This window comes from Anopheles stephensi, chromosome 2 (genome assembly GCF_013141755.1).
Source record: "Anopheles stephensi strain Indian chromosome 2, UCI_ANSTEP_V1.0, whole genome shotgun sequence".
NCBI lineage: Eukaryota > Metazoa > Arthropoda > Insecta > Diptera > Culicidae > Anopheles > Anopheles stephensi.
Window position 1 is genome coordinate 3,480,805 of NC_050202.1, and position 23,806 is coordinate 3,504,610.

The 23,806-nt window shown below is 43.1% G+C and overlaps 3 protein-coding genes across 8 annotated transcripts in view; 1 reads left to right on the forward strand and 2 right to left on the reverse strand.

Moving 5' to 3' along the window:
- LOC118503664 overlaps nucleotides 1-23,806 on the forward strand; it is a 239,104-nt gene that overhangs the window by 25,433 nt on the left and 189,865 nt on the right. For all 4 annotated transcript variants that reach the window (XM_036037190.1, XM_036037192.1, XM_036037191.1 and 1 more), the window contains one exon: nucleotides 22,839-23,045. The gene's annotated coding sequence lies outside the window, so the exon portion shown is untranslated. The remainder of the gene's footprint in view (nucleotides 1-22,838; nucleotides 23,046-23,806) is intronic.
- LOC118503670 (caspase-3-like) lies at nucleotides 867-3,748 on the reverse strand. Of its 3 annotated transcripts, XM_036037210.1 has the most exons (7): nucleotides 3,316-3,746; nucleotides 3,190-3,234; nucleotides 2,641-2,864; nucleotides 2,293-2,565; nucleotides 2,088-2,220; nucleotides 1,884-2,004; nucleotides 867-1,759 (listed from the first exon to the last, which is right to left on the reverse strand). In XM_036037210.1, the coding sequence occupies exons 1-6, from the start codon at nucleotides 3,624-3,626 to the stop codon at nucleotides 1,929-1,931; spliced, it is 1,062 nt and encodes a 353-aa protein (XP_035893103.1). In that variant the 5' UTR covers nucleotides 3,627-3,746; the 3' UTR covers nucleotides 867-1,759; nucleotides 1,884-1,928. The 3 variants fall into 3 exon arrangements, with proteins under 3 accessions (XP_035893103.1, XP_035893102.1, XP_035893104.1); XM_036037209.1 differs by having other exon boundaries at nucleotides 867-2,004; XM_036037211.1 differs by lacking the exon at nucleotides 3,190-3,234 and having other exon boundaries at nucleotides 867-2,004; nucleotides 3,316-3,748.
- Nucleotides 12,126-14,462, reverse strand: LOC118503665 (cell wall protein DAN4-like). Its single transcript, XM_036037195.1, has 2 exons — nucleotides 13,888-14,462; nucleotides 12,126-13,805 (listed from the first exon to the last, which is right to left on the reverse strand). The coding sequence occupies exons 1-2, from the start codon at nucleotides 14,394-14,396 to the stop codon at nucleotides 12,215-12,217; spliced, it is 2,100 nt and encodes a 699-aa protein (XP_035893088.1). The 5' UTR covers nucleotides 14,397-14,462; the 3' UTR covers nucleotides 12,126-12,214.

Consider the following 23,806-nt stretch of genomic DNA (forward strand, 5'->3'; position numbering starts at 1 on the left):
GTGGAGGAGCTCTGCAAGCTGTAAAGTAATTAGATTCACCACGTACTACATAACATCAAGATCGCTTGACTAATACCTAGATCCATGTCAAAGCACTGGGATGCGTTAGCGTCAGGGAATTGGCAAATGGCGGACCTAGTCTTAGGCAGGGATTACATGCGCTCAAGTTGATCCGTTCAGATCATTCCATGTGAGTCCACACTGTTACCGACTAGACAGCAGGAATCGATCTCTCTCACGACATTCTAGATCTTGATTATTGTATCTCGATCGACGTGTGTAAAGTAAAAAAAGTAGCTCGTAAAATACTCAATTCAAACTATTCCTCATTTCAAGTGTGAGCGAGAAAATGTTTCAACTGTCAAAATTTTACCAGATATCTCTGAACGAAAAGAACTCTCTCAGTCAAGGAAGTCGGAAATTGTGGGCAATGAGGCCTCTGGACGCAAGATGACGCAAGTCTCAAGCACAAAGACAACCGAAAAGTTTCCAAATTCAACAGAACAAATGTTACCGTTACATATTTAATTCCGAACTATTATCAAAAAATATGATACCAAGGTCAAAATGTCGAAGTTGACAAGACATCAAGGAAGCTACCTTTTCACAACTCAAGCTTTGATTGTACGAACGGTGTTTCTTGCTATTGCGTTGTTTGTTACTTATTTGCTATACCACTCAATTACATTATCACAACGTTCTGCTCGAGTAAAAACTTTTCTAATCAACTGTAAACGTGCTCACGAAAGATTGTTGTACCCAGTCCACGGTATGAACATCGAACATAGGCTCATTTGGTTCAGTAAGCGTCACTTATAGTCAGAAAATGATGCGAGTTTTGAACATATTTTACATCAAAAACTTTCTTCACTTATTTTTTTCGTTCTTTTATTATCAGTCTTAATGTAAAGAATTGTAAATAATGATAAATATCAGACTATCTAACTTAAAAAAAAAAAAACAGACAAAAAAACGATCTCGTAGTCACATTAATCTTACGTCTAGTTCTGTATTTTACCGTAGTTTTTTTTTTTTCTGAAATGCTGATAATTTTGTAAAGGTTTCAAAGTGAAGTTATAGTGCTGATATTCAACAAAGCGGCCTAGTTTGTTGTTTTGTAAAATCTTGGTAGAAAATCTCATGAAAACTCTAGTAAATAATTCAAAGTGGCTTATCACCATCAGAATAAAGAAAAACAGTACATGTTATGTATGTTTGGCATTAAAGTAACACAAATTATCAAATTGAAAACTCTAATAAAATAACGCCGAGGCGATAACGGCACCAGCCCTCGCATGGCAGGACTGGGGTTCAAATCCTATCCAGACCGCCTCCCCATACGCAGGGCTTACTACTTTTTTATTATTCATAAAGAACGGCCTGGCCGTATTGCTAGCTGACTACTTTGCTTCGGGTAAAATCAAGTCACAGTAAGCCAAACATGGCAGGCCAACACCTCTCGAGATTGTAGTGCCAAGGAAGTAGAAGAGGAATAAAATTAATATCTTTGTTTTTAGTATATATCCTCTGCTATAAAGTATGAAACATGAACCCTTTTTTGTCTTCTCAGGTTTTTTTTTGTGTGCATGATGCCCACTCTTCACTCACACGGCGATATTTTGTGTTACGCTACATTCGTTCCATTGTAAAATAAGTAGTTTGTAGTCCCTGAGTTTTTGTAATATGGTACCCCGATTACTATACTGCTTTTCGTTGTCTAATCGCACTCAAATCTTCGTTATCGTTATCATTCATTCCCCTATAATAAGATGGATACGCTTGGTAGTTGGTTGTTATCAATATGCAGACGCTTGGTCAATGAACTGAAAGGAACTATCTCTATCTATCTATCTCTCTCTCTCTCTCACACAAACGATACTCACCTAATTTCGTGTAAGCATGTTGTGCACTGATTGCACTGATCGAGTTTATGAGCTTTTGAGAAGTCTTCCAAATATCAACTCCTTCCGTAACGTAATGGTCAATGGTGGTGCCTGCCCAACGCTGTTAAGAGCATGTTAAATGAAAAAAAAAAACATCACTAACACACATCTTTACACAAATCCCTTTTTGCAATAGCGATTTACCTTCTATCCTTAAACTCGCTGTTGAGTAGTTTGCCAACTTTGCTGATGCACTGGTGATTGTTTTCATGCAGCAGGCGCAGAAAGGCTTGCATGAAGGAGCTTCCGGTAGTTGGGCTTCGGTACGATACAGTGCCTGCAACGTTGGGTTTACAATGAGATCAATTTTTCGGTTTTTGTGGTAATGAGCATACCGATGATCACTCACCATGATACGAGCTTTGAAAGACAACGATGTCGCTCTTATCGCTGACGGTGGGTTTCCTTGCATCCGTTTCCATTACAGCTGTACCTCGGCAGGCTTGCACGGCAAATATTTTAGGTTTGCCCTGCAGCGTTTGGTTGGCTGTGCACTGTTCCACAATATCGTCGTGTAAATGGTACGTACCGCCATCATACCCCACAATGTAGTCGTTGATTTGTCCGTGACTCATGATGAATACAATCAGGCAACTGTTTTTGGAAAATTGTTTTGCTTGAACTTGAACCCAAACAAAACAAAAAAAGCCAAACGATTAACTGCAATGCTCTTGTATCTTTCACTTGCATCACTTACTTTCTCTCATTTTTTTTCGTACGTTGAGTACGGTTAAGTTTTCATTGATGTCGAGCGTACTGCACCGATAGTTACTGAGTATTTCTCGAATTTTCTGCATATCTTTAGCACTGCCCTCGCGGTTTAACTTTATGTCGGCGAATTTATAATGATGAAATACGAGCACGTACGCTTTTTGACTCAAGTCGTACTCGATGTCCTCTATCTGGGGGCTAAAAGCGACACTGAAAAACAAAAACAAAGACTTGTTTTAAAGGTTGACGAGCTCTTACTCCATTCACCAAGGTCGTGCAAGATGCACAACATTCTACATCGCGTCACGTCACTGCAACAGCTGACGCACAGTCCACAAAGCAAATGGTTCGGCTCTGACGCTATGTTTTTCGCTTGCATGTTCGGTCGTGCTTAAGAACTTTTTTAATCAGACGTGTACGCTAGCAATGGTGATAATTTCTAAAATCATGATTGTTTTCTGTGCAAGTTGTTGAATGTTGTGCATCCTTGCATCCTGCACCGTTGCAGACCACCACCAATAACCCCCGTACGTACGGTGTGCTCGAAATTTGCAGTTTTCGAGGCTCGCTGTATAGTATGCTGATAAACAAAGTAAAAAGAGATGATATGTATTTCCTGGAAAGACGTTATCTTATTGGGATCGAGCATGATGTTTCGTACCGTGTTTTCGTGGGGATTGACACCTTGGAAGCGTCGGCCGATGGTTGGTTGTTAATCGATCTGGGTCCTCTCGAAGACCTAATCACTGCTGCGCCTGGTGCTATCGTTCCAGCAGATCGAAAAGATTGCGACGTTACAGAATTTACGGAAGTTCTTGTACTGGTCATCGATTGCGATATTTGGACTTCTCGCGTCATTGTCACGGAGGAAATTCTCGTGGTACGGCCGTTTGACGTTACTGTCTGTTCGAGTGAGTTAGATTTCTTGCGCTCGCTATTCGCTTGCTTGTCTTTGGATAGGAAACTACCCATTGTGCTACTTTAATCACAATTCACAATTCACTTTTTTCAGCCTTTCGTTTCTGTGATCAACTTTGATACTGCAGTGCGACAAGCTCCGACGAAGCTGCTAACGAACGGTCCGACGAATTCTGGTAACAAAAAGACGCGATAAGAAAATGAGATAAGATATCGGCGCACGTTGACGTTGATGACAGCGGTGAGAATGAAACGTTTCATGCAACATTTCTCATACGTCAAATGTTTTTTTTTTTAATGTGAAAGTTCATTTGAATGAAGCGTTATTTTATTTATTTATATTTTTAGATGTTACTACTGAGATGTTGTTAGTTTGTATTGATAGTTTCTCAATAGCTAGGGTAAAACGTGATTGTTTTATCTGTCATATTGAAATATGGCTATGAACCATATCTGGAGCAGCTGGCAAGTTCTGCACATGTAATCGCTCGCACCGTATCGTAGAATAAAATAAACTTAAAGTGAAGGGAAAAAGAGAATCGACATTCGAGAAGGAGCACATCGCCTGCTCGGCTGATCTCGATACGGCTGGTAGTCGGCGTGGATTTGGGATACCCCGGTGTACCGTGCCCTGAACTGGCAAAAGGGTTTTCTGGTGGGATTAATTTTGATAAACTTAAAAGATTGAGAAGTTCGTAGCTCTCGCTCTCTCTCTCTCTCTCTCTCTCTCTCTCTCGCTCTCTCTCTCTCTCTCCATCTTGCGCGGAGCAGAGGCTAATGAAATGGAAAGCACCAGCAGTGGAAGCATCCGGAGCACTGTCCGAAGACAGGAAAAGCTAGAGGATGAACACGACCGGGCCATGGGAAAGCGATTTTCATTAAACAAATCGATGAGCAGCAATTCACTTTTGAATTTTTGCTTCCACCCTTCTACCCGCCCAGCTCTTCACTTCCTCCGGAGGGCTTTCTTCTAGCAGCAAACTTTTGTTCTTAAGGGCTGCTTTAGCGCTAGTAGCCGGATAAAGACGGCACGAAACGATTGGATTTATTATCTTTCTTTGATGAGATTCTTTAGATGATTGGAATTCGGACGGACGGACTTTATTAAAATGAGCTGACGCGCTGCTGCTGTGGATGTGAACATTCCACTGGGGAGGAGGAATTTTTCATTGCTTGATGCTTGATAGCTACATTGCTTGATAAATCGGAAATCTTAGCATCAACTCATTTTACGACAGCAAATTAGTGTGCGTGCTGCTGCAATGATGCACGATGCATTGTTATGATTATTCCGGCTCTGATTAAATCACTTGCAAGCTGAAGATGAACGAATGTGCCATACTAACGGTTTCGTCTTACCAATCATGAATTATCATGTTGCATCAGAATGTAAGTTAGTACCATAGAAGAATTACTAGAATGTTAATACTGAACTGAGGTAAGAATCATGGCCTAAAGACCTCTTCTAAGCACTAGTCTTAGACCAAGGATGGGATTTGACCCCTGTCCAGCCGTGTAAAGACCGGCGCCGCTGTCGTCTCTACCAACAGTCATCTCAACAGTTAAACGGCGAGGGAAACTAAATGCTTGTAGTGCTAGGAAAAGATAGGATCAAGCCACTTGCCACTCGTTGGATCATTCCCAATAAGTCCGTTCCCTCTGAATTCTGTAGCTGTCGTTTATGAAGACTTCACACACCTTAAAAATTTAACGAACAAATAACCGAAACTAATGAACCTTTCCGAAAACGGAAGACTCAATCCCAATCGATTATCATACTGCTGTTTAGTCAAAATTCAATCTGATTTAAATTTTCCTTATTTTTTTTCAAAACCAAATGATTTTTTTTTTCAAACGAATACTTCATTTCAGGAGGTACTGATAGGATTGGAGTCTGTTATTGTATGTTATAGGTTATTGTACTTTTGATCTCATACACAAAGCCTTGGTGAGAAGCGTTTTCCGTACTTTTGAAACATAAATTCTACGATTAAATCAGTCGTTTAATCTAATAATTACGCTACTGGATTAGCTACTACACCACAACGCGCTCGATAAATGCTCGATAAAACGAGGAAATTTGAGAAAAGAAGTGAAAACGGTAAAAATCATTTTACCTCAATATTGGGCTGAGATAATGGAAGGAAGAATGAAACCATCACTCGAATCCAACCCGAAACTCGAGAGATGCATTTGCGCCCTAGGCATAAGCGCGTGAGTATTTGCACTAACCTTATTAAAGTGGTGTGTGTGTGTGTGTGTGTGTGTGTGTGTGAAATGGAGTTTGCTGATTAAAATGTGCGCCTTTTAGTTTTCGGCTCCGTGCCTGTGCAAACAGATCCTCCGGACGAGCATCATTCATTAGCACGGCAAACAGGGATCCCAGACAAATAGAACCTCTCGCACACATATGGATCAAAACACATACATACATTTAGTGGATGGTGTAGAGCCCCTTCCGAGTTGGGAACTGCGAGCGATCGAACAGATGTAGCATTTCGAGTTTTGAAGTCTGACGGACCTGTTCGTGAACGAGCATTGCAGGTTTGTTTGGGATTGAGATGGCAATTTAGTATTTGGTTTGGCTACTCTCATCAGCGCCATATGAAGAACTGTACTGAGTGCTATGAATAATGGTATCTTGCTATAAATCTGTAGCATTACAGCATAACTTTAACCTTGCTTTAATTTTGGTTTTATTATTAGAATTTACACAGGTTGTTGAATCTATAGAGAATAATCATCAAAGCGCCAAGAACTACTGACGCCACTGTTCTGCAATAAAATACCACACCCAACAAAATATAAAACGCTAAAGCTGTGAGGAAAGTTTCTTACAGTCCCGAAAAAAGCTTCTATTCTACTTAACTTCTGCTTCTTCAGCTTCGCCTGGAATACATAAAATCAGATAAATTTTTCTCTCTTCTTCTCTCTCTCTCTCTCTCTCTCTCCCTTGTGCTGTTCTGTGATAAAGAAATCATGAGTGTAGCGGGTTCGATCCGATGATCGGAGCCGCCGGTGCACGGGCACCGGTACCTTCCCGGTCGTTTCGAGCAGGAATTCGAGCTGTAATGTGTTCCTTTTTATGCCACTTCAAGATGTCTCGATTGAAATACGACATCGGATCGGGACACCGCAGAGTATCTGCAGTGTCGCGTCCGTATCCTTTCGCATCACCACCATCCGACCACACTCCGGTTCCGGTTGGACAGCTCCTGCATCGGGGCGAATCGAACGAACGAACACCGCTCCAGGTGCAGGTGTACAACCCGGGCAGGTGTGAATCAATCTTTGGAACGAAAAATTTATTCGTCCCCGTTGCTCGATCGGGGAAACATCCGCTTACCGGCTGTGCTGATGGCTGATGGATTCTGGAGATTTTTATGGCTTCTGAATTAGATGGAGTTCGGTGGGGCAGTAAAAGGGGAAGCCACTGTCGAAACGGGAAAGCGAACGGGTTGCCGTGCCGAGAAAAACGATGCTGAACACATTCGCTCCCTTTACAGCAGCGCTGGTGTTCGGGCGTTCCGGCGTTCAGCTTCGGAATGGCACCAGCTCATAAAAAACATTCACCAATGAATCACTCGCACCTCCGATGCGAGCCGAAAGGATAACGATAATCAATTTGAGCAGCTTTTGTCACCTCCGCGAACTCCGGGCAGAAGTCAACCGAATGTCAGATGGTTTGCCACGGGCTGGTGGGGTCGTGTGGGGTGGATGAATTATTTGAAGCTTAACAAGGGATGGAAGGATGCTTAGCGAATGCTAAGAAGGTCGAAAGTGAGGTTAATATTTAATTTTTATCTATGGCCATTATATTCGGTGCTGTTGAATAATGTACACGCTTTTACGTTCGAATGTGGCGTTCATGGATGGTTTGAGTCGGTTGAATCGGTCCAACCTGTACTTAATGAAGGTCGAAATAAAAATGCTATGAAAAGGATATTTTTTGACAGCTGTTCCAAGTATTGGTGTGCGTTGTGATATTATAGATTTTGCGAACTGCAAGCTTTTGTCAATAGTTCTTTTGAGATAATTTTTTTTATGGCAGAAATATTTTTATGTTGATGTCATGCGGTACTGTCAACAACAATCTTAATATTAATGGTAATAAGTATCCTTTTCTATTTGTCCAAGGATGATTTTCGTACCCCAAAATAGAATGTGGCCTAATGGAAACCAATTACCCCAGCCGTGTGAATTTCGATTGTCATAAACCAATCAATTCTGTCGATCGTTAGGCTCGACCAGACAACGAGAGAATTTCGTAATCCAATCACCATTCCTTACCGCCACCATTTCGTCCCAAGGCCCGGCTCCGGCATCCCGATCGGCCACTATCAATATTTGCGATGATTTGGCCTGCCTATCTAGTCCAACTGACGTGGTAATTACAGTCAGATTTTCTAAATCCTTTCATTTCAACTGGAATTGTCGGGAAAAGGGTCTCGATGCGCCACATCCAGCAGCTGACATATGTAAGCCGGGCTCAGTAATGCCGCTTGATTCCAATTTTGACTTTACGACTCCCTGGGCCTCGGCAACCGGGGGAGTGTGGTTGAGCGAACATGGTGGTCACCCGTTTACGAGGATGTTGTCCCATCTCAGCAGTGGTGTCGTGTGCAGTTGGCCTCTGGTCGAAGGATGTTATCTTGTACTTTTTCCATCATGTTCTAGGTTCACAGGAATGTCGGTAGAGGCGGGTCCTTGCGTAAGGTTCTTGTCGACAGGGTGACCTTAATGCTCGTCTAGCCCCTTTTCTCGGCTCAACAGTAGTGGGAGCGGTGTTCGGCAAGAAACAAAACAACCTCAAAAACCACTCCACTCACCAAGGCTGGAGTGAGAGAAGCGAAGCTTCTTTCAGGGCGCAAACCGCATCCGTGTTGCCGAAAAGACCGTCCGTCCAACATCTTTGGCGAGAGTGTCGGAACAATTCCACTCGGAAAAAGGCCCGAATCTTTACCCGAAAGATAAAATTATCACTTTATTGTTGTTTGATGATGTTTTTCGAGCCTCGAACGCTTTGTGGGTGTTGTGCTCGGGGTTTTAGGTGAATTGGACCGAAACACACCGAGGCACCAACAGTGTGTGCTGGACAGCATCGTTTCCGACGAGCGACGATCTGGGGCAGTCAATTTCATGGATAAGACATTTGTCGGTGACCTCGGAGATGGCGTCGGACGAGCCTACCGAGTGGTTTGAAGTTAGCCGTGCAGCAGCAGGCAATGAGAACAAGGGTGCAAACAGCTCTCGACATGCTTGTTACGGATGGTAATTGATCATTACCATAAATTTCGGTACCACCTTCTTTCGGTAGCGTGAACCACTGGGCGTCTCCATTCTGCAACTACACTGGTGGTCGGTTCAGCTGAATGACCTTTTTGGCGTGATGCGGGGGGGGGGGGGGGAGAGAGGGGGTGCTAGTTTTGAGGCGACGGATGTTCGCCGATTCCCTTCCGAAGTCATCCATCCGGTGTGTCACGGTTCGATTTTCAATCCAAGACGGACCGAGACGGTTAGGTTTGATGCTTGAGTTGTAACCTCTCGGGTAACCTTTTCTCGGCAGTTCCTGAAATTTAATTTCCGGTGTTACAAATCAAAACTTGGCGGCTTAAGGTTTGCCATTGTGGTGCGTTGTGGTATTATTGAATGTGGGTTTTGAGGGCTTGGGAACGATGCGAAAGTATTGACCTAATTCAGTTTCGGGTATGGAAAAAAACGTTCTTGATGAGAACTCGACCAATAAATGAACCATTAACGAAAAGTTTTAACATTTCAACGTTGTTGTTCAACTCTAATTTTTGTATGATTCATAAGTTGAAAATTGTTGTGAAAAAACAAAACGTTTTTCAAACCCAGAAATAAGCGACAGTATCAAAATTGTAATGCATTCACTGCTTTCCATTTTCGTTGCCGAAGCTTGTCATCAACCCGTGCGCACGTTTTGTTATGGTTAAAATATTTTAGTTTTTACCCCGGCATGAATTTTATTCACCATTTTGCCTAGGCTTACGTAGCTTCTATCCAGCATCCATCCACCCCCTACTCCCACTCGGTTGGTTACGAGCGGAAATTTGAATAACGTCAAATATTCAAATAAATCACACACTGTTTTACTTCGTGAACTGCAACCGGTTTCAATGACGTGCAGCTCTTGTTTGGCGTAATGGGGTATGGGTTTTTTGTGCCCTCAAACCTGCGACATGTTTGCGTCCTGTCTCGCGTACACGCATGCAGTCACAGTGCATTGGTAAATATTTCATTATTTTCCATCGCGCAAAGGCCATCCCACGGCACGGTGCAGTGCTGCGAACTGAGTCTGTTGTTTGTTCTGGCTGTCGGCTTTGAAGTGGAGCGGAGGGGACCGGTAGGAGATATAACGGGGGGGGACTTGAAATTATTCATACAATTTATGGTTTTTATTCATGAATTATCGAGTTACAGGAGCTTCCTCTGATGGGCTCTGTTCTGTCGGAACGCGTGCGTCCATAAATCTTCTTTTGAGCAAGGTTTTTTTGTGTTGTGCTGTGTGTGCCCGTGTGTATTATAGCTTGCTATGCTTTCTTGTCGAGCCTCGGAGGCCATTACTTTGTGATTGTAAAGTGGGCTTGGTTTTGGGTTTTTTTTCCGTGTGCGTTTGTTTTGCTGCTCTTCGTGAAATTTATTCGTATTGATTCCATTTGAAACGAATGCTTATGATGGTTTAACTTACATTTCCACCGGCAGATGCACTTCCGAGACAACCTTTAGGTGCATAATATATGTCTTTTGTTTTAAGCTTGAAACCGATTTTTGGGAAAAAGTTGAAACATTATTTTATAGCTTAAATTTACAGTGTTATGTGCTTGAAATTACGGAAAAAATATATTTTAATGGTTTATCACGTTTGTGATGTATTTCACTAAAATTTACTGATTTTTTTTCTTCGTCAAGTATGGCTGGTCATATTGTTTCAAACTAGATTGCAAGAACAATAATTCAATTCACATCGGTTTAGAGGCACCTCGTCCCGGGTGAGCTCGTCTGAAATTTATTCTTTCTTTATGGTTAAAAATCCGTTTTCCTTTTAAGCGTTTCTTTTCGGAACTAACTATCAACATCAAGATATACTAATTTTTACTTTGATCAGAAGGCTCAGAAATTCCCAAACTGCTCTAAATTTGTCTGGCCTGCAAATGAAAAATAACGTTCCAAACATCTGAATTCACAAGTCGCAAAAATGCATAGCATCGTAATTAATGCTTGTTTGCGTGTTCAAGCTTTGATGCGTCCAACTCGCGTGTCATATAATCCCATGTAGTGAAAAGATCGCTGAACTGCAGGTACGAAATAACTGTTGCCAGATGAATGTTTCAACCCGGTCGAAAAATGATGCAATCACTTTTATTTATCGCCACCTGATGATGAAAATCGGATCGCTCCAGATCCACCACACGGACGCTTGGTGACGGACGGCCCGTGACAGCGCATTCCCTTGTGGAAAAACGAACGATACTCTCGCTCCACCGTATCAGACGGCATAAATTCCAATCAACACTATCCCCGCAAAAGTACACAAACCCACACACACACACACACACACAAACAGAGTGCATCCCAAAGTCAACATCACACATCCCGAATGCACATGGAAAGCTTCTTGTGTGCCTTCTTTATTCGAGTCCCGCTGCCACACACGTCTGGACGTCAAACGAGCAAAGCCACATGCATACGGTGGAGTATTTGCTGCCGGCGAGCTGTGTGCGGTGTTGGTGCTGTACTGTACTGGGAATGGATGTCTGATGTCGCGCTTGCTTGGTGTGCTTTGGGCTACCGACCGGCTCTACCCTCACGCAAGCAATGGTATGAAAATTCCGGTCCGGGGAACGAAACTCCCCGGGCACGAAACTCTGGCGGGGAGTGGCGAGAATGAATGGGTTTCAATGTTTGCGTTATCAATAAAATACACAAAAACAAAATCTGAAATTTATATAAATATTTCAACATTATTTTCCCACCCTTCTTCAGTAGCCCAGTAAGGACAGGGTGGTTTTTGACACACACACACACGCCCTTGCACTTAGCCCGATCCCGAGGCCCGGTTTTGTGGTAAACGGTGTTGAGAACGCCGAAAGCTGGGGTGGATATATGCTCCCCAAAACATGCAAACACCTTGCGCATGAGAAGTGGACTGGACGGGAAAGTGAAGGGGGCAGGCAGAAGGTTTGGGGGAGTTGCATTTGCCAGTTGTCGAGTTGAAATTTATTCGCGGCTTCCACCCCTTTTGTGGCATTCTTTCGCCGAATATAAATTTATAATCACAGCGATATTCAAATGTTCTTCGATAGGATTCGCCATATTTTTTGGCTGTTTTATGCAAACGAGAACCAGTGCAAGTGGCGGTAATGGCGGGTGCATTTTGGCGAGCACATGCACCAATGGACGACATGTTCGACGCTTACGTGCAGCCATAAATTTTGTTTCCAACATGACGACGTACAGTGGAAACAGCAAAGGCAGAGCTTTGGAGCTTTGTTGTCTAATAATAATACACACACAGCACACAGCACACGCTTGGCGATTGGGAATTTGCTTGTCTCTGATTGAATATGAACACTTTATTGGAAGCACTCGTAGCGAACGGGGTTTCTGTTGGCGGAGTGTTAAGCCAGTGTGCATGTGGTCTGATTGCCCGCCGCGCAGGTACTGGAGACTGGGTTGAAAATTTGGCCTGCTGCGCATGTGGACACTGCGCCGATGCCGTTAATACAGAGGATGTACATGTAGCAGTTGGTTGGGTAGGGAAGAATCACAATTCCAAGACCGGCACACGCATCATTCGGATCGATCGTTACCATCTCAGTCGTGGTGGTAGTGGTCGTTTCCGTCGTCGTAGTAGTCTCGGTAGTTGTTGCAGCCTGCTCTGTAGTTGTAGAGTCGGTAGACGTTGTTGTCACCTCGACTGTAGTTGTAGGAGTGGTCTCGGTTGTTGTTGTAGCCTGCTCTGTAGTTGTAGAGTCGGTAGATGTTGTTGTCACCTCGACTGTAGTTGTAGGAGTGGTCTCGGTAGTAGTTGTAGCCTGCTCTGTAGTTGTAGAGTCGGTAGACGTTGTTGTCACCTCGACTGTAGTTGTAGGAGTGGTCTCGGTAGTAGTTGTAGCCTGCTCTGTAGTTGTAGAGTCGGTAGACGTTGTTGTCACCTCGACTGTAGTTGTAGGAGTTGTCTCGGTTGTTGTAGAGTCGGTAGATGTTGTTGTCACCTCGACTGTAGTTGTAGGAGTTGTCTCAGTAGTTGTTGTAGCCTGCTCTGTAGTTGTAGGATCGGTAGACATTGTTGTCAACTCGACTGTAGTTGTATGAGTCACAGTCAAGGTCGACAACCCTTCAATGGTTGTTAGCTGTGTAGTAGTCGTCGAAACTTCTTGCGAAAAAGTTTGTGTACTGATCTCGGTAGTAGTGGAGAACTCATCAATAGTACTGGTAGTTGCATCCGTAGTTGTCGTTGAAAACTCCTGCGTTGAAGTTGTTGTACTGAGCCCGCCAGTGGTGGAATCGGTTATTGATTCGGAAGTTGTTTCGAGCGTCGTAGGAACGATTGTCGAAGTGCTGGGAGTGTCGGACGTTGTCATAACGCTGCTTGACGTAAACTCAGGTGTACCGCTTGGCTCAAAAGTGGTCGATTCTGGTACTGTCGAAGAGGTGGTAGAATCGATAGGAGTCGACGGTTCAAAAGTAGTAGTCGGAGCGAATGGGGTCGTTTCAGTACCGGACATGGTTGTGCTCTCGCCGGGTGTAGTGGAAACTTGAGTTGACGTAGGTTCCTGCGTGGTAAACGAGGGGTCCGTTGTGAAGGGAATGGTAGTGGACGTAAAGTCTGTAGTTCCTGTACTCCATTCCGTGGTAGACGTGAGCGATGGTGTCATTCCGGTAGTTGAGGAAGGCTCGAATGTGGTGGACGCAGCAGTTGTCGTCGAATCCGGCTCACAAGAGCCAGGAATGCATACACCTAGCTGCTCAGAGAAATACTCCTCGAATTCACAGTTTCGGAAGTGAGGGAAGCCATCCACGCATACGTAGTACGATGTGCAGCTTCTGGGATTTCCAATGTTTTGAGTCATGGTGCTATTGCAGTACACCCCGGGCACGCGGCAGCTCGAATACTGTGGGTACGTGCAGGTTCGCGATACCATGTCGAAGTAGAGATTGCTGTAGCAGTAGAACGGTAGCGGTGAACCTTGGAAACACAGATTGTGCCTGGTAAAGATAAGGCGAGCAGAAGATTCAATCGTCACGTTACGCACGTAGAACAGTTATCGTTCAGAGCAGCCGCGATTACCTGGCACAGTCCTCCAATCTCGAATCCGGTAGCCAGACGGGGTTGTTGGGATCGTCCACTGCCGGACAGCTGAAGGCACAAATCACATTCGTCGGGATGTCACATGTGTTGAGCTGCGAGTTGAAGAGAAGTCCATTCGAGCAGTATTGCTCGATCGGCACCAATCCATAGCAGATGATGTACTGTGAGCAGTTGGTTGGATTGGGGAAGATTTCCACTGCGTTCGGATTGGTGCACAATTCCTCAAACTGGAATGCTACTTGCATGCGGGTTTCCTGTACAGCTTGCCCATACAAACACTGTTTCGCGTCTGCATCGTAGTAATGACCACTCGGGCAGGAAACGGTATTCACTACACCTTGAACACATCTCGAATACTCCGACGAAGACGCTGGACTGGGCAGCACACCTCCCAATCCATCGAATAACGCTTCAGAGCAGATCAATTCTCCAGCAGCGCAACCGAACGCTACCGAAGCAAACACCATTAACACGTGATTAAGCCTCATGGTGCCCTGTGCTACGAGCGAGCTAGCTTTCCTAGCAGCTATCAACCGTCGTCCCAAACTGAGGCGCGATATTGTGTGACTTTCTTATTTAAGCTTGCTTTCCCAAAAAAACGTATTGAACCACGCTCTTTGCTGAATCTCACGATAAGCAATGACCAGATTAATGGTACGTTTAATCAACGCCGGTGGGGTTTTGTTCGCAGGTGACAATGTTGGACTGCTTATCGTTACGTAGCATTCTACGATTAAGTCATCGACGAGGGGAATAAATGTATGCATCATCGGTGTTGATAAACTGGTTAGCCAATGTAAGGCAGATATAGCCCAACATTTGTAACAAAAATAGAAGAAAAAAACTTCCGTCTTCCGTGCGCTCGGTCCAGTTTTGGCAATGTTGTAAGGAAGTGTCCTGTTTTTGTTGTATATAAATGTTTCTCCTCACAACATCAGCTTGATTCGACAAAGCAGACCGAAGGGGGAAAGCGTTTTTGCTCTGTGCAAAGCGTATTACTAAGCTGGGAATTAATCAAGAGACCTGGGAAGTAGAAAATCTTACCATAATACCGATAAGCACGAAATTTGGTAGAAAGATCACATCACATGAATAGCATCGTATTGCACAGTGTCTGATGCTAGTTTTTCTATTTTTATTTTGATCTTTGAACCTTTTTAAATACTAACTTTATCTTTTGTTTATATTTTTTTCTAGTTGGTTTTAACCTCTTTTTCTTCTTCTTCTACTTCTTCTTCTTCTTCTTCTTCTTCTTCTTCTTCTTGTTTTCTTCTTCTTTTTCTCCTGCTACTACCTTTTAATCTCCTTATTCCTTTTCTCTCACTTCCATTTCACTTCGTCTGTATAACTGTTTAGATTTTTCTCGTATTATTTGATTCGTTATGTGTTTTTTTCTTATCTTTTTATTGATTGTGTTGTTCTGTTATTTAGTTAGCCACGGTTTTAGGCTAACTGGATTAACGAGGAACTTCATTTTTGTTTTTTAATATATTTTTTTTTTATTCTTTCATTCTTTATCAGTTGCTTTTATATCATTTTTTTTTTGATTATTTACATCTATTTTTATTATGCCAGTGCTCATTTTAAGTTTGCTTGTGAGGTTCCATGATGATCTAACGTTTTACGATGTCTTATCTGAATATCAGCCTACTCCTCTCTTTAAGCTAGCAAATGTACAGCGAAAACTAATTAAATGTTATTATTTTATTAATTAAAATTTCATTATTTATATCAATTCAAACGGGCCATACATCCATTGTGTCTAAACTCAACGGACATTCAAATTCTTCCCCTCATTTTCACACCACCAGAACTATCCCAACGTCTCCCGTATCAACCTCCCCGTACGCAGAATTCACCTTTTGTATACCGAAGCCCGGACACTAAAATAGCCTACTGACAGCTTCATTCAGCATCAAATATAATTTAATTGATATCTATTCTGATCTTGCCGCGGAATTGAAATTGAAAACGAACCATTTCCGAATCGCGCGGGTGCATTGTTGCACTATTATCGTTGCAAATTATACACTCCGTGTGTGTGTGCCCCCACGGTCGGCTGCCATCCGCCCGCCCGTATGGTATGTTTCGCTGCGCCGAGTGTGTGGATCGATTTGCCGCACGTCATCACGTCGGCGAGAGACAAAATGTGTTTTAATTAAATTTTGCTCGGCCAAATTTGCGTGACGAAATAATGGATTTTTATTCGGCTCTTTTTTTATCGCGTCCCAAACCGTGTTTCGCAAAAACCCGTGCCCGAGGATGGTGTTTATTCGGAAACTAGGGTTGGGCAACTGGGAAAGGCAAGCTTGACACCTTACGCTCCTTGCTGCTTGGCAAACGTTAATCCCGGCCGGAAGCCGGTGTATACCCCTTTGCACCGGAAGAACTATTCGCCATTTCGGGTTGTGTTCGACGTACTGGACTAAAGTGGGGGTTTGCTGGCACTATCAGAATAGCACGCGACGCACTGGCTTTGATAAATGAATGGCTATAAAATTATAAAACTATCGGTTCAGCGCTTTTCCATTATACCGAACGGACAACGGAAGATCGAATTCGGCTCGATAGTTTGCAGGAAGGTTTTGTGCGGGGTTGTGGCATGGAACAAGGAGACACAGGTGGCAATTGGTAAGTTTGCGATACGATGCGAATTTGGTCGACGTTGCCGAGGACGACACTACAATACACTCCACAAAAGAGTTGATTTGTGTGGCCAGTGAGGTCCAAGATGGGAAAGCCGTCGGGACTGATAGGCCGGGCATTTGAAATCGATGAAGAAAAAAACGGATCGATGCGTTTGTTTGGCTTTAGTTAAGCTCTACAATTAGCTAAACTTAACATTTGAAGGTTTGTTTGATGAAATATTTGATGTTTTGTTAATACATTTTTTAAATATTTATTATAAATTTTACCTTCTCATCTTCTATTTAACCTTTTATAAGATTTTTACTTAAGTTTCATTTTTCTCGCGTTTGATCAAAGCTACACTATCGCTTAAAAGCGTTCTGTTTTATTCCATTTGCCTTCAAACTGATTCGATTGCTGCAGCGGTATTAGTTTTCCGCTGTACGAATCTGAATCTTAAGTTTTTCTTTCGAAACACATTTTCTGCCTCACCAATCGCGGGTATCCTGCTGCCGAATCCAGGAATTATTTCTTTTTCTTCCCTTTTTGCCATCCCAGTACAGCGAAAAGATTAAAGAATGCTCTCTCAGCGCAAGGAAGCAGCGCAAGGAGGGCGCATTGTGAAGTGCGAGCGAGAACAGAAACCGTACCGTGCATCAAACGCTTCTGCCGCTCGTTCATTACGCTGATTTATCTTCCATTCCACGAGATCATCATTTCACCGGCCAAGGATCATCGTTTTATTTTATTAAACTGCAACTTCCATTCCTCTGCGGCGTCTAGTCTCCGGCGTTTCGAATCGTTCGGCGTACTGGTCAAATTGCAGATTTGAGAGGGATTTTTTGTGTTGCGGTCTGTTTCTTTTCGCTGACCTTCGTCATATCTCGTGCTGCTGGATGGGGCAGAGAAATCGGAAAACCAAGAGGTAAAACGAAGCCCCTTCTTCATCCGCAAGGCGCACTTCACTGGAAGCAGGTCATTCGCAAAGCACTATTTGTTTAAGATTTTGTAGCGCTCGTGTTTGCTTGGATCGGAATCGAATGGAAAAGCGAGGAAAAATCTAATGCCACCGTTGCGCGTACCGATGCTGCTGTTGCTGCCTCTGCTGAAATAATTGTTGAACGTACGATTGTGCTGCTGCGAATCAATAGTGCTTACGTTTACTCTTTTTTTATTATTGGATGATGGTAGCAAAAATTGGAACATTGTTTGACTTGGAACGGGTGAGTGCCACTTGGCAACATCTTCATTTAATGAATTGAAAGAAGGGGGTTTTCTTTTTATTACACTCGAGTCCGTCAAGTGGGAAAGGAATTTTCTTTTTTATCATTCTTTTTGCTATTTTTTTTCGGTTTAGTGCTGGCTTGTCTTTAATCTACTTATTTCATTGCTTTATTATTTTACCTTTTTATGTTAGAAAGTGTTTGATTTATATCTGTTTTCTTCCATCCTAGTTTTATTTTGTTTTTCTTAAAGCTCAGAAAACTAACATTTTCTTTTTTTTTGTTTCGGTTGGGCTTTTAGAATGAGCTTATCAACTGTTTTATTTTGTTATGATCTTTGGTTTTATTTTTTGTTATGGAAATTGCTTCATTTTGCTTCGTTTTCAGTATAATCTCTATAGCTTACTTTTTACTTTATTTTTTTCTTTACACTTCACCATTGTATTCTTTACTTTTTTCTTTAGACTAGCTTTTTCTGACCTTTCTCTTTTTATCTTTTTTCATGCTATTTCTTGTGTTAAATATTTTTTGTTGGGTTTCTTTGTTTACATTATTCAATTTTTTGATTTTTTTCTTGAAGTTAGTTCGTAGTCTTTACTTACTTACTTGAAACTTGAATCTAAATTATGTCCTAAAATCCCATTTTTGCCATCGGTCTAAATTTAGAACTCTAAACTGCCAGCTCAACGCATCACTTAATTATGAAACAAACCTCCGACATTTTTCCCCCCAACTGACATTTTCACCGAATGCGCACTTTCCGTGCAATCTGCAAGCAAATTTAATTGGCTTCATATTTTTAGCCACCAATCCCGCTCACTATCGGGCGCGCTTGAATATTCGAACCGGATGTGCGACGTTCCATCAAGTAAACTATCATCGCATCGTACGAGACGAGCATGCCAATCATCGCAAAAATAAACCGTCTGACAAACGAAGCAAACAAAAAACACGGTGCCACTCGCACTTTGAAGGGCACACAGGATACGTGTCTATAATAAAAAGAGCACACACCCACACACATAGAGCGAGAACAATCAGGCAACGAAAAAGACAAACACTGGGCGGAAGGTGGTCCCAGGACACACAGGGCAACAATATACGGCACACGTTGAATGCACAATACGATGCCAGGTAATAACGGCCACCAAGGACCATTGCGCACAAATCGGCATCGGCCACACGCGTCTCCTCGTTTTTTTTTTTACTGCTGGAAATGGAAAATCAAGGGAAATCATGCTCATGCATGTACATCAGCCGAAAAAAAAGAAGCAGCGAAACCCACCACATTCGCTCACGTCGCTGATAAAATAACGTCTATCGATTTCAATTCAATTAAGTTAATCAAGTTATTTCCACTTCAATAAAATTCAATCCGGGACCACTTCGGGTTTTCGCAAGGGGGAGTGGTGGGCCCGTTGATTTTCTCTTCTCCACCCGAAGTCCCAAACGCACCAGAAGCCTAAATGATGGCTGAGGTAAAAGGGTGAACACGAACATGACGAAGGAAAGCAAAAATGATCCCCCCCCGTTCGGCTGAATTGCCGGCGCAAATAAAGAAGGAGCGTGTCCACAGCGAGCGAACGGACCATACCGGACCGTGACAGTTGTCGATGATGATGCTGATGATAAGTGATGGTCAGTCAGAACCGAAATCAAAAGTTCGGAGCTGGAACATACGGAGGGGTTTTTTTTTTTTTGTTGCTTCACCTCTGCGCCAGTCAAACGAAGCTGGATGCAATCAAACGCATTCGTAACGGACGCTAGCTGAACTTGTCAGGTTCGGCGAGATTTCTGGTTGCGCGCCTTTCCGCCGATTCGAGCCGGGTCGTTTGGAAGCCATTTTACATCATGAATATTAATTAGTTTAACGAGCACTTTCGCCAACGCTCTGCGCCGTCCGTGATTCGACAGCAATTTGTATCTGTGGGCGCGCGCTCTGCCTGACTTGCGTTGCAGTATGACGATGGGCAAATGATTGTGCAGTTTGCAGGACGACACGATGAGGGGATCTCTCTCACTCTCGGGAGGATCCTAGCTAGAGTCTCGATGGATGATGGAACACGATGGTTTGCCATACGGTGGCCATTACGAACAACACGATTGACGATCAGCGACGAGGCCGACACTGATTGGAGTTGACAGATTCCTGGAACGGGAGCAGTAGTTGCAGTCGATGTGGAACGCGAACTTGTTTTGATGGTTGACTGAGGTGAATAGATTAGCGAACTTCATGACATCGAGTTTGGTGTGCTCTGGTTTGGTGTGCCTGCTGAAAGTCTACTATAAAATAATATTCAAAGCTATAGTTGGGCTAAGGTCTCAATAGTTGTGAAGATTTGAAATATTATTGAATATCTCCAAGCCGATTAACATCGGGAGAAGTTTTTCGATAATTGAAAGCGATCCTGAGCTCAGCAGCAATAACTTCCTCGCCAAAGTCTTCAAGTCTCGATAGTGGACTCCATCTTCAAAGCACCAGCGCACGAGACTTTGTCCACTAATTATAATAAAACTATCGCGCTCCTTTGTTAGATAAGGTTGTTAGTTGGAAAGAGGGATTCAATCATTCCAGCTACTTGAAATGCTAACAGAATCATCGAGCGTCCGTCAAATCACTCGACCGGCTCGGGAAACAAACGGAAAGGAAAATCGAAACAATCAATTTCCATCCCCCCACCTAAAACAATCGAATCCCGAAGCCCGAAAGATTAATTGATTTCCTTGTGCGAAAAACCACTCGACCAGGTTTTCGATTCCGTCGACACCGGAAAGCAGCCAGCAGCAGCAGCAGTCCTTCCGGGATTTTTCGCTTTCTTCGGGTTTTGTTTTTCTCACTCACTCGCTTGACCCCCACTCTCTATCGCTCTTTGAAGGGCCTACCCCATTAGAGCTTTCATTAATTTCGGAACCGGGCCTGATGCTGCTGACTCAATACTTTTCGCGTGACCCGGTTTCTGGGCGAAAAGTTTGGCTCGGTGAAAGAAAAGCGGTGCTTTCAGCGGGTTGCGTTTCGGGCCAATTTTTGTCGATTACGACGTTTTGCTGACATTTTTAAGCAGATCTTACTTGCCTGCTTATTTGTGAAGAGGTTTGGGCCCCTTATTTTCTACGTTAAGGGGTTAGTGTTCGCTACGTTGATTAAAGAGAAGTAAGGTTTTGCTTTTGAAGCAATTTTCTTCTTCTGATTTAATGAGGTGTTTCGCTCTATCTCGAAATTTAGCTATTTTTCAACAATTTAGGTAGATTCAAAAGGCGGCATAAGATAACTGTGGCTTTAAACCATGATCTTACTGTGTTCCTACTACGTTTTCTCGTTACCTTGGATCCTACGCTATCTTACCTTCGTATTTTTCTATGTTGTTTACTTATTTTAATTTATTTTATAAATGTTTTTATTGAGGCTGCACACACCACTTAACTGCTCAACATTGCATGCTTGCCTCGTGTGGTTTTTCACAGACTAATTGTTCCGGAATGGAAACCCATTTTCACTCTTATTTTACCTTTCTTTTACACAATAGAACCAGCCATTAGTTTAATCTCGCGAATTCCTATCACGCTTAGCATGTTGAGCAAACTCATCCTGTCTCTCAGAAATCCACCAAATCCACACACACATATATTCCCGTGGAAACCTTTCGAAGGAAACTAAGGCGAAACAGGCAACAACCACCATCACCACGACGATGACGACTACAACGATTCGACGTGTAATCGCTTTGCAATGGGCTCGCTTTCGAGTGAAAAGTCCCCCGAGGTGCTTGTGTGGTTTTCCTTTCTTTTTGGCATCACTCCCTGCCAGTACCTTGGGCCAGTTCTGAATATGATTTCGAACAAGAAAGCATCAGTGCGTGGAGAGTTGGTATTCCGTTTCCGTGGAGAACCGCCAGCGGTTTTTCCAGGTGGCTGGCCAAATCGTTGGATCCATCCGTTGGAGCATTGCAGGAATTTGAGTGAAAACATGTTTTTCTTTTGCCTGCGCATGGGAAATATTTGCTCGGACCTGATGATGATTAATGGAGACCGCATTTGAATTCCTCAGCGGACAAAGCAGACTCGAATGTTTTCTTTTCCAGAGTTTCTTCATGTGTGGGTATTCGCGAAGGAAATTCTCAAAGCTTCTTGGTGAAATAATTAAAGGACATTTTGATTCTCAGCAAAGAACACTATCCGAACAGCATGCAAGCTCCACAATTAAACAAACCATTTCGTTCCGTGCCGCACACTCCATTCCTGCAGAACCGAACGATAAATCCGCTTCATCGACATTTCTTCTCTTAAACATTCGTCTTGGCCTGATGACGCCCGCTTTCGCTGATTTATATCGCAGCCATTAGTCTTCTCCGTTGGGTTGTGGCCGCCATTTGTCCGTCTGCGCTTGATGGTTGATCCCGTTGTGGTCAGTGGCATGGGCAGAAGAAAAAGACGCTGCAACAACAGGAAAAAAAAACAACAACGAGATTTATCTATAGCTTTTCCGCATCCCACACCGAAGTGCTTCGGTGTGAGATGGGTTGTTTTGTTTCGCAATAAAATAACAACATAAAAACCAGTTCCAGCACTACTGGCGCAGATGAAATCGATATCGTCCAAAGTGCGGTAGCCGTGGTTGGAAAGAGGATCATAAAAACTCTGGATGGCTCTGACACAACGCATCACGTTGAGCTGAGCTCATAAGACACACGGTGGTCCTCTTGAGACCGGGGTTGCCGGGACTAGCCGTCAAAAAGTGGTGAAAGTGTTTACTCTTGGCTCATGGACGATCAAAGCTGGTTGCAGGCGCAGTTTTGTTGTTCTTGTATTTTTAACTTGTCTTCTGTGTGTGCTCTGTGCTCGACATTCGTCTCGGTTGCCATTGGAAGGATTTGGATTATTGTTTAGCTTTCGAATTGATACCGATACCGGCATTGTTGGACTGATTGATACTCGATTCGGAGGAGTTTGTAGCCGGACACAGCACAGAACGATTCTGTTCAAACATATGCTTCTGTCTGCTTTCGATACGACGATCCGCCGTACACTATCAACTGGTTGTGATAATCGTTTCCATTTTTCTTCTTCGTATTCCACTTTCAGATTCGTGTGTGTTTGTGTGTGAGTTTGGGTGGTTAAGTGGAAACTGTGCCCTGGGGTAAGATATTGACAAGATACAATATCGAGCAGTGACAACCAAAGCGTATTAACTTCAGTGCGACCGCAGGAAAAAATAGGCGCACCGATAGTCCCGGGTGCTGGTCATCTTTCTTCGTTCGCCGACAGTGGCATGAAGCAGTGAATATAAAGGTGAGTGAGGATTTTTTTTCTGTGTTGGTGATCGTCTATTGCTACTCCCATTTGACATGATCGTCATTGCTTTGTCGAACAACAATTTCAACTCTCATCAACCATGCCAAAAAGTCATCCACGTCGCTGCAGTCTAGCGCGCGGTTCGCTATTTTCGTAGTTAATTCATTAATTTCCTCATCATCAGCTTGCGCTAGGAGCAAATCAGATGATGATGCGCTGGACTATGGACGAAATGAGCATTGGACATTTCATGATTCTATCACAACGAGTATTATACCCGAAATAAGAGATTCATACAGCGAGTATTCATCTTCTTCATTTCTGAAGAAGATAACTAAAGTTCGTCAAAGATATAACCAGTTTGTTAACTGAAGTTTTATTTATATTACAAATTGCTTGACTTGCTTTAAGTTACAATAAACTAATTCTTGTCCTTTTTGTAGGATATGCTCTCAATGCTGTCTTTCTGAGCCATGTTATTTCCTACGAAGCAATGCGCTTGCTCTTTCTTCTCTGCGGCGACAAGAGCGCCCTCTACCGTGAAACCATATAAGCACTACGTACCGAACGGTAACGGACGGTAACGATCACTGAGATATTTGTCATCAAGTGTGAAATGGAAATTTAATGAAATTTACACTTTAAAGAACTTGAACAAGAACTAATTCGTGAAGTCACTTAATATAAATTTTCTGTTTGTAGTTGATCACTATTCGATCAAATATTCAGCTCAACCTTGAACAAAACTAATGAAGCTG

Bases quoted from the DNA above. Each gene is read 5' to 3' on its own strand.
- LOC118503665 (XM_036037195.1), bottom strand. From the start codon at position 14,396: ATGAGGCTTAATCACGTGTTAATGGTGTTTGCTTCGGTAGCGTTCGGT. The intron at 13,806-13,887 runs GTAATCGCGGCT...TATCTTTACCAG, and splicing joins AGATTGGAGGACTGTGCCAG to GCACAATCTGTGTTTCCAAG.
- LOC118503670 (XM_036037210.1), bottom strand. From the start codon at position 3,626: ATGGGTAGTTTCCTATCCAAAGACAAGCAAGCGAATAGCGAGCGCAAG. The intron at 3,235-3,315 runs GTACGAAACATC...TTTGTTTATCAG, and splicing joins TCAATCCCCACGAAAACACG to CATACTATACAGCGAGCCTC. The intron at 2,005-2,087 runs GTAAATCGCTAT...TGCTCTTAACAG, and splicing joins AGCGAGTTTAAGGATAGAAG to CGTTGGGCAGGCACCACCAT.